The 14,373-nt window shown below is 41.4% G+C and overlaps 1 protein-coding gene across 2 annotated transcripts in view; it reads right to left on the bottom strand.

Moving 5' to 3' along the window:
* Positions 1–14,373, bottom strand: part of pde10a (phosphodiesterase 10A) — a 224,873-nt gene that overhangs the window by 58,016 nt on the left and 152,484 nt on the right. For both annotated transcript variants that reach the window (XM_060925457.1, XM_060925458.1), the window contains exons 5-6: positions 9,009–9,058; positions 6,719–6,859 (exon numbers count right to left, since the gene is read on the bottom strand). In XM_060925457.1, coding sequence (XP_060781440.1) covers positions 6,719–6,859; positions 9,009–9,058 — 191 coding nt within the window. The remainder of the gene's footprint in view (positions 1–6,718; positions 6,860–9,008; positions 9,059–14,373) is intronic.

Below are 14,373 nucleotides of genomic sequence, written 5' to 3'. Positions count from 1 at the left end.
CAAAAGTGAATGCAATGCAGTGGTTCATACAAAACAGCGAGAGTGCTGCTTGTTCTAGTCATGTGGTTGTGACGTCATCGTAAACAAATCCGTTCTACTCATCCAGACGACTTCGCAACGGCGCCGTTGCCAGATTTTTCCACTCTGGAACCCGTTCTCAAAAAATATCGTTGTGGGGCACCCAAAACGCCAGTGCCGTGTGGACGCCAGGCCGAAACAATAAACAATTTTATCAGATTCACCTGAATCCGTTGCCGTGTGGACAGCCTCTCAAAATATTCACCATTCAAAGACCATCATAACATACCTATCGGTTTAATATTGACAATTATTATACATACAGGCCACTTTCTCCATGGAATAAAAACATGCATTCTATTCCCTTCTAGCGAGTTTACTGATAGCATGCAATACTGTTATCATATCGCTTATACTCCATGTATCACACCACTCTCCCCAATGGAGAATGAGCGTGCAATATTGTTGTCAAGACAACACATCACACGTCAGAACTCGTGCGAAGATCCAATGACAAAACTTTTCTGCTGTGCATGCGCGCAATCATTTCTTTGTCGGCTGAGAAAGAGAGAAGACGAGGCTAATCCAGTGCTCGGTTTAAGCATGAAATAAATAAACTGAAAACTGAAACTAAAGACACGCTGAACACCTGAAAGGCTACCAAAACTTCATTATATATTCTTCACACATATTTACAAGAGAAAAACATACCAACGGACATCGAAAAAACTGGGAAAGAGACACGTCGGAGACGTAAAACTTCCGCGCTAGCGTGTGACAGTTTGTACACAAAAATGTCCGCGAGGTTTGCTTCATTAAAAGCGGCAGATTTAACGAGAAGGACGCGCTGAACACTCGAAAGGCTACCAAAACTTCACTGGATATTCTTCACGCATATTTACAAGAGAAAAACATACCAACAGACATTGAAAAACTGGAAAAGAGAGCAAGAGCAGAACGATAAAGCTCTACTTGGAGGTGAGGAAACATGACGGAGGCTTTTACAAGAGGACTTCACTTGTGGACTTCACTCAGCAAAGCCCTTTTGTTTTGAACAACTGCAATGTAACAATTAACTACGACCAAAAGTAACTCTGAACTTGAACTCTCAGCCTGTATACAGCTTGTATAGAAGTTGGGTTGCTGTTCAGGGTTTTTGGACTTGTACCATTTTTATTGTTAGGACTTTGTACAGTACACAGGATTGACAGAACACTGAATTACATTCGATCAGAATCAGCATTCAATATTGGTAAGTTACCTCCCTGTTCTTAACTTTTTGTAAAATCTATAATTGTTCCATCGAATGTGTATGTATAACAATAATATCAGCTGGCTTTTTCATGGTACATCAGATATATTCCATTCAGCTAGTATGATATTGAACGAGTCGAAGACGAGGAATATCTGATACAAAGGAATATATCTGATACAGTGGTGCTTGAAAGTTTGTGAACCCTTTAGAATTTTCTCTATTTCTGCATAAATATGACCTAAAACATCATCAGATTTTCACACAAGTCCTAAAAGTAGATAAAGAGAACCCAGTTAAACAAATGAGACAAAAATATTACACTTGGTCATTTATTTATTGAGGAAAATGATCCAAAATTACATATCTGTGAGTGGCAAAAGTATGTGAACCTTTGTTTTCAGTATCTGGTGTGACCCCCTTGTGCAGCAAATAACTGCAACTAAACGTTTCCGGTAACTGTTGATCAGTCCTGCACACCGGCTTGGAGGAATTTTAGCCCGTTCCTCCGTACAGAACAGCTTCAACTCTGGGATGTTGGTGGGTTTCCTCACATGAACTGCTCGCTTCAGGTCCTTCCACAACATTAAGGTCAGGACTTTGAATTGGCCATTCCAAAACATTAACTTTATTCTTCTTTAACCATTCTTTGGTAGAACAACTTGTGTGCTTCGGGTCGTTGTCTTGCTGCATGACCCACCTTCTCTTGAGATTCAGTTCATGGACAGACGTCCTGACATTTTCCTTTAGAATTTGCTGGTATAATTCAGAATTCATTATTCCATCAATGATGGCAAGCCGTCCTGGCCCAGATGCATAGGCACAGGCCCAAACCATGATACTACCACCACCATGTTTCACAGATTGGATACGGTTCTTATACTGGAATGCAGTGTTTTCCTTTCTCCAAACATAACACTTCTCATTTAAACCAAAAAGTTGTATGTTGGTCTCATCCGTCCACAAAACATTTTTCCAATAGCCTTCTGGCTTGTCCACGTGACCTTTAGCAAACTGCAGACAAGCAGCAATGTTCTTTTTGGAGAGCAGTGGCTTTCTCCTTGCAACCCTGCCATGCACACCATTGTTGCTTAGTGTTCTCCTGATGGTGGACTCATGAACATTAGCATTAGCCAATGTGAGAGAGGCCTTCAGTTGCTTAGAAGTTACCCTGGGGTCCTTTGTGACCTCACCGACTATTACACGCCTTGCTCTTGGAGTGATCTTTGTTGGTCGACCACTCCTGGGGAGGGTAACAATGGTCTTGAATTTCCTCCATTTGTACACAATCTGTCTGACTGTGGATTGGTGAAGTCCAAACTCTTTAGAGATGGTTTTGTAACCTTTTCCAGCCTGATGAGCATCAACAATGCTTCTTCTGAGGTCCTCAGAAATCTCCTTTGTTCGTGCCATGATACACTTCCACAAACATGTGTTGTGAAGATCAGACTTTGATAGATCCCTGTTCTTTAAATAAAACAGGGTGCCCACTCACACCTGATTGTCATCCCATTGTTTGAAAACACCTGACTCTAATTTCACCTTCAAATTAACTGCTAATCCTAGAGGTTCACATACTTTTGCCACTCACAGATGTGTAATATTGGATCATTTTCCTCAATAAATAAATGACCAAGTATAATATTTTTGTCTCATTTGTTTAACTGGGTTCTCTTTATCTACTTTTAGGACTTGTGTGAAAATCTGATGATGTTTTCGGTCATATTTATGCAGAAATATAGAAAATTCTAAAGGGTTCACAAACTTTCAAGCACCACTGTATACCACTCAATGCCAGCCAATATTAATTAAATTTATTATACATACTGTACAGGACACTTTCTCGATGGACTGAAAACATGTATTCTATTCCCTTCTAGCGGGTTTCATTCATTTGGTTTGACAGCATGCAATATTGTTAGCATATCGCTTATCCGACGTGCATAATGTCACTCTACCCAATGGAGAATGAGCTTTGGATATGGTTTACGATATTGCACGGTTGTTGAGACAATGATGTCACATGTCAGAGCTGATGCGAATATTCAATGAGAATATTTTCTGCTGCGCATATGAAGAAGCATATCTTTGTTTGCCGGCGGCGCCCGTAGTGAACTGTCGCAGTGAATTGAAAACGGCATAAAATACAGTATGCATTACATGTAAAACTTCCACGTTAGCGAGTGACTGACAATTTGTAATCATGGCTGCCAGGTTTGCTTCGTTAAGTATGGAAGATGTTGAGAGAATTTTGAACTTTTTGTAAAATCTATAATTATTCCATCAAATGTATATGTATAATAATAATAATAATAATAATAATAATAATAATAATAATGGCTTTTTTCATAGTATATTCAATATATTCCATATCTGATATACCTCTCAATACCAGCCAATATTATTTAATTAGTTCATTATATACTCGGCAAAAATAAAAACTTGACACTCATTATTTTTCAAATAGTGTTTAGAAACTTTTCTTGAAAGAGTTCTTGTTGTGATTATGGTTAAATGCATTGTCAAGGGCATTACGTCACACATTCATTCTACTGGTTGGGCCTACGTAGCACGTGCGAGAGCACTGCACGCTAAAATCACGTTTCCACGTGACACAAGTGACGTGACCTATTGATACACGTGCAATTGATCTCACGGTAGCAGAGTAGAGTGTCATCTCAGAAAAACAAGGTTTTATGGTTAATTATTCGTTAATTTGCAATGCCACGACTGTCAAACATTCAGCGTGAACGTGCCATTGGCATGCTGAATACGGGAACATCCGTCACTGACGTTGCGAGGGTTATGGGATGCAGTCGACAGACCATCCATAATCTCCAGACACGTCTCCATCAAACTGGCACCACAGCCGACCGTAAGGAACCCTCCACAGAACTTGCAGGAGCTTGGTGCCATGTTGGTACAAATATGGCGGCGCATTCCCCAAGCTGTGTTCAGACGCATCATCCAATCCATGAGGAGACGTTGTATCGCAGTTGTGAACGCCCATGGAGGACACACCCGATATTGACATGATTTCATTAAGTTGTGACTCACAGTTTTTGATCATGGACATTGTCGTCGCATTTCCGGTGGAACCGATTCCATGACAAACATGATCTGTATGCTATAGCATCTTTAATGACAAGATAATTGAATACAATCGTTATTTCAAACCTATTTTCCAAAATGTTCAAATTATTGACTTTGAAACGAGTGTAAAGTTTTTATTTTTGTTGAGTATAGAAATCATCTCTATGAAGGTAATGTTTTTCTCTCTCTTTTTTTTTTTTTATAAAATAAAATGGTACACATGTGGGAGCTCTGAGGAGATGCCATGCTCACTGGAGACAATAATTTGAGGACTGATCTTTATGTGTGATGTTGATTCTTACAATAACTTTATGAACTTCCCCTCCTTACAGTGAGCCGCAACCACAGCAAAGGAGGCCTTGGTCAGCTTGGCCATTAAACTCTGGACGACTTCTCTTCAGAGAAAGTAAATGTAACTGAAACCTGCAAATCCTGAAATTCAAAATAGCCTAATAAAATAATGCATGGACACGTGACCTCAATTTTGAACGTCCTCATCACAGTCAATTGTGTCCAGTGTATGGCGCACAGTCACACAAAATAAACAACGAAATACGAATTTACTGACTTGTTCTGTGCTCCACGCCTTCATGCAGAACATTTTAAGCTCCTTTATATTTGTAGGTTTCTGTACGTGGACTTTTGTCTTTAATTCTGACCACAGCTTTTGCTCACGATCTTACTGAAAGCTCTATCGCAGAGATGCCTACCCCAAATTTTGAATTTCAGTATTCTTGAAAACATTTTTCAGTATTTTGGAATGACTTTCAGTAACATTAATTGATGCGCATTTCCATTATAAAGAGGTGTATATACCAATATGTTTAACATTTAAATTATTAAAAAGATGTTTTGTGTGAATTGAATAAACAAAACGCGAGCAGCCATCTCAACTGAATTTCCACTCAACAAATTTCTAGAGCATACAATACATCACATTTTTATAAATACAATAGTGTTCCCTGTTTGCAGACATTACGGTTGACTACCAATCATTGGTATTGAATGTAACTCCTCAAAAGTATTATATTATATTGCCTGGCAAAATGTTCTACCTGTTAACGGATTCTAATAAAATTAAAAAAAAAATTTTTTATTTCATGCCAAAGAGAGTCCGACATTATCTTAATGTCCCAATATATAAATACTTCAGCATAATGCTTCAGAAGAGACACTGAATAAAATGACATTTATAATTGTATTTAAAACAGTGGAATAATCAATTTTTTGCCATAATCCCAACAGCACTAATCATAAAATTCTGTTTTTGATCATACTACATGTACATTTGCACTTGCAACACTGAAAAGACTTTGAATTAAAGAAGTCCAGCCAGTGTTTGATATTTCAGTGAATAAAAATCAGACATGGAAAAAGAAACTGAATAAGTTTAACTCACATTTCATGGCACTAATCGGCAAGTTCAACTCCAAGCACAGGTCAACCATCACCGCTTCAGCACGTGTCACGTTCCGTGTCTTTTCATCCACAGATTTCGTAAAAAACTGCTGGATACCCCCAGATTTACTTTCCGCCTGACTCGCCATTTCAGCATACTCCACGTTTTTTTGTAGTTGACATGCCGCGTGCAGTCATCGCGACCACCATGAGTGATGTTAATGTCAGTTCTACACAGTTTGCAGTGCGCGTATCCATTGCCCTTTTGACTGGGTGTAATGCACGGCCATTCTACCGTATCGAAAATAGCGCGAACAAATGTGCGGAATCTGCGCGTGTCACACACAGCATGTGCGGTTGTCGTAAAAATAAATAGCCTAGCCGTGAATCGCGCATGGATTGAAAAAGTCGCTTGGACATTTAAAAACAACTCACTGGAATTTTTTAAGACTTTATAATAATTCCGTACACTGTTTGCCGTAACATCGTATTTACGTAACTTTTCCGTACAAAATACGGCCAATCCGTACTAGTAGGCATATCTGCTACCGATAGCCAAGTCCAAACCTCCTGGCAGAGGCAAGCGGCTTTTGAACACCTAGAATTTGATAAAAGTTCAATCTTCACAAGGGCCTGTGAACCACCAGCCACAAAGCATCACTGCTCCAGCACCAGATCTCAAGTCCTCAGTCTGTTCTCCTTTGGGGTGTTTATACACACAGCGACTACAAATCAAATCTAAGAAAAAAATCCTACAAAACCTGGGAGGATGCAAGTAATAAGGTATTGCCTATATTCCTTCGCCAAAGCCCATTTCCAAAATCAGACCTTAAAAAGACCAATCTTTATAGATTTATACAAATAACAGGCGACTGATGATCGAGCACATCGTTCATCATCTTCAACAGGAACATTAAAAGAGCACAGATTTCCAGTCAGTGTGGTGCAGTGACTCACCCCCATGATGTCTTCTACAAGTAGTGTCTTGCGTGTCTTGGCAACGTGAGCAGCTATGGTGGTACCGAACGCAATGGGACCGGAGGGGATGAGCCCGGGAAGCCCCTCCTTTGCCCCTGTTGGCGTGAATAAACACAGGGTCTGGTCCGGAGAAAAGGACAGCATTCAGTCAGCACGTCATTCATGATGCACTTTATGAGGGTGAGTCAAATTCAAACCTTAAAATGCGCAACGTTAATTACAATCGAATCTAATAATTTTCTACAAGACTCTGGACATTCGTCATGCGCCGGAACATGAACACTTGTCGGAAAATTATAGTTTTCTGTGACACCTACACTACCGTTCAAAAGTTTGGGGTCACTTTGAAATGTCCTTATTTTTGAAAGAAAAGCACTGTTCTTTTCAACGAAGATCACTTTAAACTAATCAGAAATCCACTCTATACATTGCTAATGTGGTAAATGACTATTCTAGCTGCAAATGTCTGGTTTTTGGTGCAATATCTCCATAGGTGTATAGAGGCCCATTTCCAGCAACTCTCACTCCAGTGTTCTAATGGTACAATGTGTTTGCTCATTGCCTCAGAAGGCTAATGGATGATTAGAAAACCCTTGTACAATCATGTTAGCACAGCTGAAAACAGTTGAGCTCTTTAGAGAAGCTATAAAACTGACCTTCCTTTGAGCAGATTTAGGCTACATCCACACGGCAACGAGATTATTTTTTTAAATATCGCGTCCACATGGGCAACGGATCAGTAAAATATCAGGTACATATGGCAATGCAGCGCTTGCTGAAAACGATGCAATACACATGCCACACCTCTACGTGTGCTGTAAGACGGTCCCATCGGAGACACCAGAACAATAGAAGTAGACGCATGCGCATAAACCCCTTCTTCTGTAGCATTTAGCATTAGCCACATAAAGTTTTGATTATTAATCAGTAGCGTAAAATGAAAGACGCGGAAAGAGGAATGAATGGGGGTAGATGGAAGCTGGTACACCAACATTCTGATATCCTCCAGAATTCTTTAATGGTCCGGAATAAATTGAATGCTACACGTTGATGGATTACTTTGTTCTTCTACGCCCTTTTTGAGGAATGTATTGTCGGACTTAAACCAACATCTGAAGAGGTGAGATCGCTCCTTTTTTTTTTTTCCTATGTTTGCTGGCAGGATTGTTTTGTTTTTGGAAAGCGCACGGGCGGTGCGCGGTTTGTTACTGCTTCCACAGTGTTTGGACTAAAGACTCTGCCCTAAGGGCTATTCTCTCACTCTCTCTCTCTCTCTCTCTCTCTCTCTCACTTTGCACCATTACACAATAAATATTCACAGTGAAAATATTTTGTAAGCGTGTTTTCTGAACCAAGTTATAGGATTTGTTGACAACTCGCATCGGGTTCGTTACACTTCTACCCGGCGTAAAGCACTGACAGTCATGTGGTTGTGATGTCATCGTAAACAAATCCGTTCTACTCATCCAGATGACTTCGCAACGGCGCCGTTGCCAGATTTTTTCACTCTGGAACCCGTTCTCAAAAGATTTCGTTTTGGAGCACCCAAAACGCCGGTGCCGTGTGGACGCCAGGCCGAAACGATAAACAATTTTATCAGATTCACCTGAATCCGTTGCCGTGTGGACAGGGCCTGAGTTTCTGGAGCATCACATTTGTGGGGTCGATTTAATGCTCAAAATGGCCAGAAAAATGTCTTGACTATATTTTCTATTCATTTTACAACTTATGGTGGTAAATAAAAGTGTGACCTTTTCATGGAAAACACAAAATTGTCTGGGTGACCCCAAACTTTTGAACAGTAGTGTATTTGCAATAAACAATGCATTTTAAAAAAAAGGTGGTTTTCATTTGCCTCACCCTAATAAGTGAAAAGAAACAGCCATCACAACCCGCAAATATGTTTATCTGTTGTAGATAGGGTTGTAAAGATGACATGACATCGCTTCTCTGGTAATGAAGTAAAATGAGAAATTGCTGTTTGCAAATGCACACATTTGTTTGAACTTGATGTTCCTATAGATTAGAGCGGGCTAGAATAAAGAGAGGCCTATTCGTTCCTGTTTTCTGTGTCCATCAAAGAACTTCAACAACGAGGAAGAGTGCATCATAATATAATATATAAAGCACTTCTATGGAAATGTCTTACCAGTGGTAGAAAGATTCAATCTGTAAAGCCATGATTAAAGATAACCTCGATTTCTTTATCCATTACTATATGAATATAGTGAAAACAAGTAGCCGTTTGAAGACGTAGAGGAGCACTTACATTGTTGCATTCTCCAAGGAAGTATAGTGCAAAACCATCAGCTTTTGTAGCTGTGAGGAGAAAACAAAACAAAATGATACTTCAGGTCAGGGGTTCTTAACCTTTTCTGCTTTAAGGCCCACCTATTCATACAGTACTTGTAACGAGTCAGCGCCCATTAAAAAAAGATCCCCAACTATTTTGGCTCATCTATTCTATTAGAATGTAATAATCTATTGTAAAGTGTATTAATGGGATGCAACATCACTCCCTGTTATAGATGGGATCCCAGGAATTAAATAAATACAATAAAAACAAACTGTTTAACTGTAGGTATTGTATTTAAAACCATACGTGCAGGTCATTCTCAGTCAAAAGGGATTAATGATCCAAAAGTGGAGTCTGGTCCATTAACACAAGAACTCATTGCCATGTTTGTATTCAGCAAACGAGCAAGTTATTAAAACCAAGAAGCACACTCAGAAGAAGTGGATATAGAAACCACTCAATGGGATTAGATCCTTGCGCGCTAACAAAGAAGGAGTTTTTCCTACGAGTTGGAAAATTATCCATCCGTTGAGTTCCCTGACATCTCAAACTACCTGATGCTGCACACATCGTTCTACACGGACACGCAGATGAAGAGCATGGAGGCGTACAACTTTTTAATGTGTGGCTGGGTTAAAGATCTGGGGATCAGGGCACTACAAGATAGACGAATCTAAGTGCAGGAAGTGTGTTTATTAGCAGGCGTGATATTTACAAAAACAAAATCAGAATCATAAAGCAGAGTATTTAAACAGCGTTATAAACAGGGCGAGAAACAAACGTGACCGTGATAAGACTTCGCAAAGCCTCCGTGAAAACAGCGTCTGCATATGCGTGTGCTGATTGCGCTCAAATCAGTATCAGGTGTTTCCCATAACGACCGGGTCCCAAGCGTGCGCACAAGTGCGCTCCTGGTCGAGTTGCGCCAGACTCAAGCTCGGACTTCAAGACTTCACCTGCTGTGTGACCACAACTTTTAGCTCACGTGTTTATCGCCGCCAAAATGCCTGATTTTCGTCGATAACCCATCGCAAAGCAACGCGAGCTGTAGTGTGAACGTAGCTTAATGAGGTGGATGCGACCCAGCAATTGTACCCTACTAGGAGTAAAAATTAGCTTCAATTTGGGAAATCGCGGACCACTAGAGGGTGCTTCGCAGCCCTTTGTGGTTGAGAAACACTGCTTTAGGTGTCATGGATTAGATAATCCTCCTTTTGAGATGGGACCCCTTTATTAAAATATCCTCAGCTGCTTCAATCATGTGTATGAGCTTGGTTGGTTTAAAGCGTTTTAAGATTTGCTTTAAAAAGGGGGTGGGAGTAAGATTTGGAAGCTAGAGGTCACATTACTTACAAGACTGATCTGTGTTCATGTCTCTTGGAGTGAAGGATTTTGAGTCATGCGTGTGTGAGTGAGTGGTCTGGCATGTTTGCAGCGAGTGGCGTTTAGGTTGAAGTGCATGCACATGTCCGGACGTATAAGAGGAAACGTCGTGTGTACAGGTCTGTGTGTGTATGCGTGTGTGTAGGGGGCAGGGCTGCATCCCTGAGCTCTGCAGTGCTGCAGTGTGCTGACAAGGCGTGGGTGGATGAAATGTGACAGCGTGTGCACTGCTCACCCAGTGAGTGAAAGAGAAAGAGAGAGAGAGAGGAAAGCAGTGTCAGGAAGAGATGAACAGGCACTGGGGCAAGGCCCGCTAACCAGGGTCAACCCCTCAGCACCCGGCGTTCTCACTGTGCTGCATCGTTAACCCATAAATCGACCGGACTGTCTGCTTGTGGAGAAAGCACTAAGGCCTTATGGAGACCTACTGCAGACAGGATTGGTCTATTTAGTCAAATGACAGATAAGGTTAGTGGTGACGGTGTTCTGATAAACTGTCCTACACGTCAATGCGTCCTACAAAGCCCCACTGCGCATGCGCAGAGCACAAAACGTCATTTCTTGGCATTTGAACAGATTTTTGTCCTACATCAGCTGTGCTATAAACGGTGCAGATTAACGGCGTGCATTCAATCTTTACTACTTAATCTAACATAATTTCGTCATTTGAATTGTAAGAACGTCCTACACTCATATTTTAATGTAGAAGCATATTCTGAAAGGGTCTTTTGAATTGTCAGAACATCCTACATTCATTTATTAATGGAGAAGCATATTCTGACGGGGTCATATGAGTTGTGAGAACGTCCTGCGGCGTCATTTGAATTGTAATAACGTCCTACACTCATTTTAATAGAGCAAATGGTACTTGTGAATAGTGACAAAAAAAAAAAAAAACCTCTTAATTCTACATATTCTGACAGGGTCAGAGCGTCCTAGATTCATATGAATGTAAAAGCATATTCTGACGGAGTCGTTTGAATTGTCAGGACGTCCTACATTCATATGAATTCTGACAGGGTTGGTGGACGTTGTATCAGTGTAGAAGCATGTTCTTTGCAGAGGGAAAAACCGCGAACTATGACTAAAAGTTAAAGTTGAATCACACTGTAGGATTTCCTGCAATGTATGGTAGGACTGCTCGAAAGACATGTCTGATATCCCCTCCTACCGTAGGACGCTTCGCGGATGTAGGACCGTTTATCAGAACAACGGCTCTATAATACAGTCAGCTTCAGAATGATTTGAACCTGGGGGCGTCGTGGCTCAGGTGGATAAGGCGCCATACCATAAATCCAGGGACCCGGGTTCGATTCCGGCCTGAGTCATTTCCCGATCCCTCCCCGTCTCTCTCTCCTGCTCATTTCCTGTCTCTACACTGTCCTATCCAATAAAGGTGCAAAAAGCCCCAAAAAAATCTAAAAAAAAAAAAAAGAATGATTTGAACCCTTTGTGTAAATAATATCAAGAAAGAAAATGCATGTCGAACGCATTGACACTTTTTTTTTTTTTTGAGCTTAAGCATCTAGGTTTAATTTGTATACAACACCAGCCCTGTGTCCAAAATCGCTCCCTACTCACTATATAAGGCACTATATACTGAGGTCGCCATTTTGTAGTGCTGTCCGTAAGTATAGCGAGGATTATTACACCCTATATAGTGCACTCAAAGTATCCCACAATGCATCACGAAAAGTAGCGTCCAACCGATGGTCACTAACCAAGCAATATATCCCACCATGCATTGCGGTCGCGCTGAAAGAAATCAAATTAAAAGCCTCAAATTTGATTTAATAAAAGGCAGCAGCAAAGAAGCCTTGATTTAAAAAAAAAAAAGAAAGATAGATGCAGGTACTTTGTATTGATTGTGGGAAATGCGCTCAGTATAATATGGATTTATCACAAAAATACGGTACATGCATGTGTTTGTTATTTTGAAAACCCACCAGCCGACTGATCTGGCACGCTTTAATTATGAGACAGTAATGATGTAAATAACGGCGCGACGGACTAGTGTCCGAAAAATTTTTTTTTCCCATTTTATCAATCAGCTCACTATATAGTCCTCTATACAGTAATTCCCTACATAGTGAGTAGGGAGTAGTGAACGAGTGAGCGATTTCGGACACAGGGAAGCACTTTATTTTTAAATGCAAAATACTGATTTTCAAGATTACTGCCATGCTTCTTTTCTTGACAAAATAGCAGCACTGATCCTCTTCTTGTAATCCTCAACTAGGCTGCAGACACTTGCAGAGGAATCCTGGACCCCTCCATGCTGAATATTTCAAGTGCTTTTACAGTGTTCCCTTTGCTCATGTGGACTTCCTTCTTCAATACAGTACACAAGTCCAAATCGAGAAACAGCCCTCGCCAATTATTAATTTCGGTCCTGTAATTATTCCTGTGTTGACTTGGGTGTATATTTGAGGCCTTTTTTCCCCTCCTCCTCCATTTTCTCCCCAACCTGGTCACCCGCCAATTCCTAATCACCATCCTGCTCTCCCAGAATGTGAAGGCTAACATGTTTCCTCCGAGACATGTAAAGCCAGTCAGACACAAACGGCTGCGTCACATGGCAGTGCAACACACTTGGAGGAAAGCGCCATCTACCCTCTTCCACATACATGAGCTCACAGACGCCCATGATTGTCAATCATCGTGGCATGAGCCAGAGGGTTAAGAGTATGCTCCTCCTCCCACTCAGGAAAGATGGCCAATTTTGCTTCTTTGATTACCATCCATGGCTCCTGATGATCTCCTGTGTCTGGTCGGAGTTTTATCGCATCGCTCCTGTGGAGGACGGTAGAGGTCTGCGCGGGTCGGATTTTTCAGTCCCGCTCCCGCCCGCATTGTGCAGTCCTACTCCCGCCCGCAAAGAATTATGATTTTTCAGTCCCGCTCCCACCCGCGCCCACAAAGAATTATGATTTTCAGTCCTGCTCCCGCCTGCCATATTTTGTCCTGCTCCTGCCCGCAAATCCCACATGATGCAGACGTTCGCGTTATTTCTCAGGAAAGTTCTTGTCTTGACACAGCGTGATGGTGCCCCGCCCCCTACTTTGAGTGGATTTGAGCATAAATATCTACAGCTCACGTTCACATTTGTTATTATTTACCTTGTTTCTGAATTCAGCATGTAGTGTCTCTAATAATAATAATTAGTGCTGTCAAGCGATTAAAATATTTAATCGCAAATCGCACATTTTTGTCACATGAGAAACTATTGTAATTCTCTGATCAGCATAAAAAAGTGAATGGGCTTGCTTTGTACCATGAGTGAAGTGATTTACTGCTTGAGTTAGTCTACAACTCTAATCAGAGAGACAGGTTACACAGTGACGGTAGGCTTGACTCAATGCTATCCCAGAAATCCTTCCTGTAATATGCAAATTTGACCGCCTCTGATTGGACAGCCAAATTTGCATATTACAGGAAGGATTTCTGGGATAGCATTGAGTCAAGCCTACCGTCACTGTGTAACCTGTTTAAAACACGTTTTTAGTTAGCGGGACTGCAGCTTATCACCGTTCCCACCCGCGCCTGCATATGTGCACTCCCGCTCCCGCCTGCATATGTGCACTTCCGGTCCCGCCCGCGCCCGCAATGAGCTTTCAAAATTAGTCCCGCGCCGCACTGCTTTGCGGCGGGTCCCGCGAGTCCCGCGGGACACCCGCGAGAGTGCAGGGCTCTAGAGGACGGCCCCATGAGGACAATTGAGGGTTACACCTGGAGGACGCTCTGGACTCTTACAGTAATGCTTTTATGGCTGAGGACTACAGTTGACTTGCTAACTTTAGGACTGCGGTTGTCATGAACAGTTTTGCACTCAAGTTTCCATCAATGAAGACTTACAACATCAACGAAACTGACTTCATGTTAAAACTGTTAATGTTATAGTCATGCTGTCTGTTGTTGCCCACATGAGGATGGGTTCCCTTTTGAGTCCGGTTCC

The sequence above is a fragment of the Neoarius graeffei genome, chromosome 7, assembly GCF_027579695.1.
Source record: "Neoarius graeffei isolate fNeoGra1 chromosome 7, fNeoGra1.pri, whole genome shotgun sequence".
Taxonomy (NCBI): Eukaryota; Metazoa; Chordata; class Actinopteri; order Siluriformes; family Ariidae; genus Neoarius; species Neoarius graeffei.
Note: the sequence above shows the minus strand (reverse complement) of the source record. Positions and strands in the feature narration are given on the sequence as shown.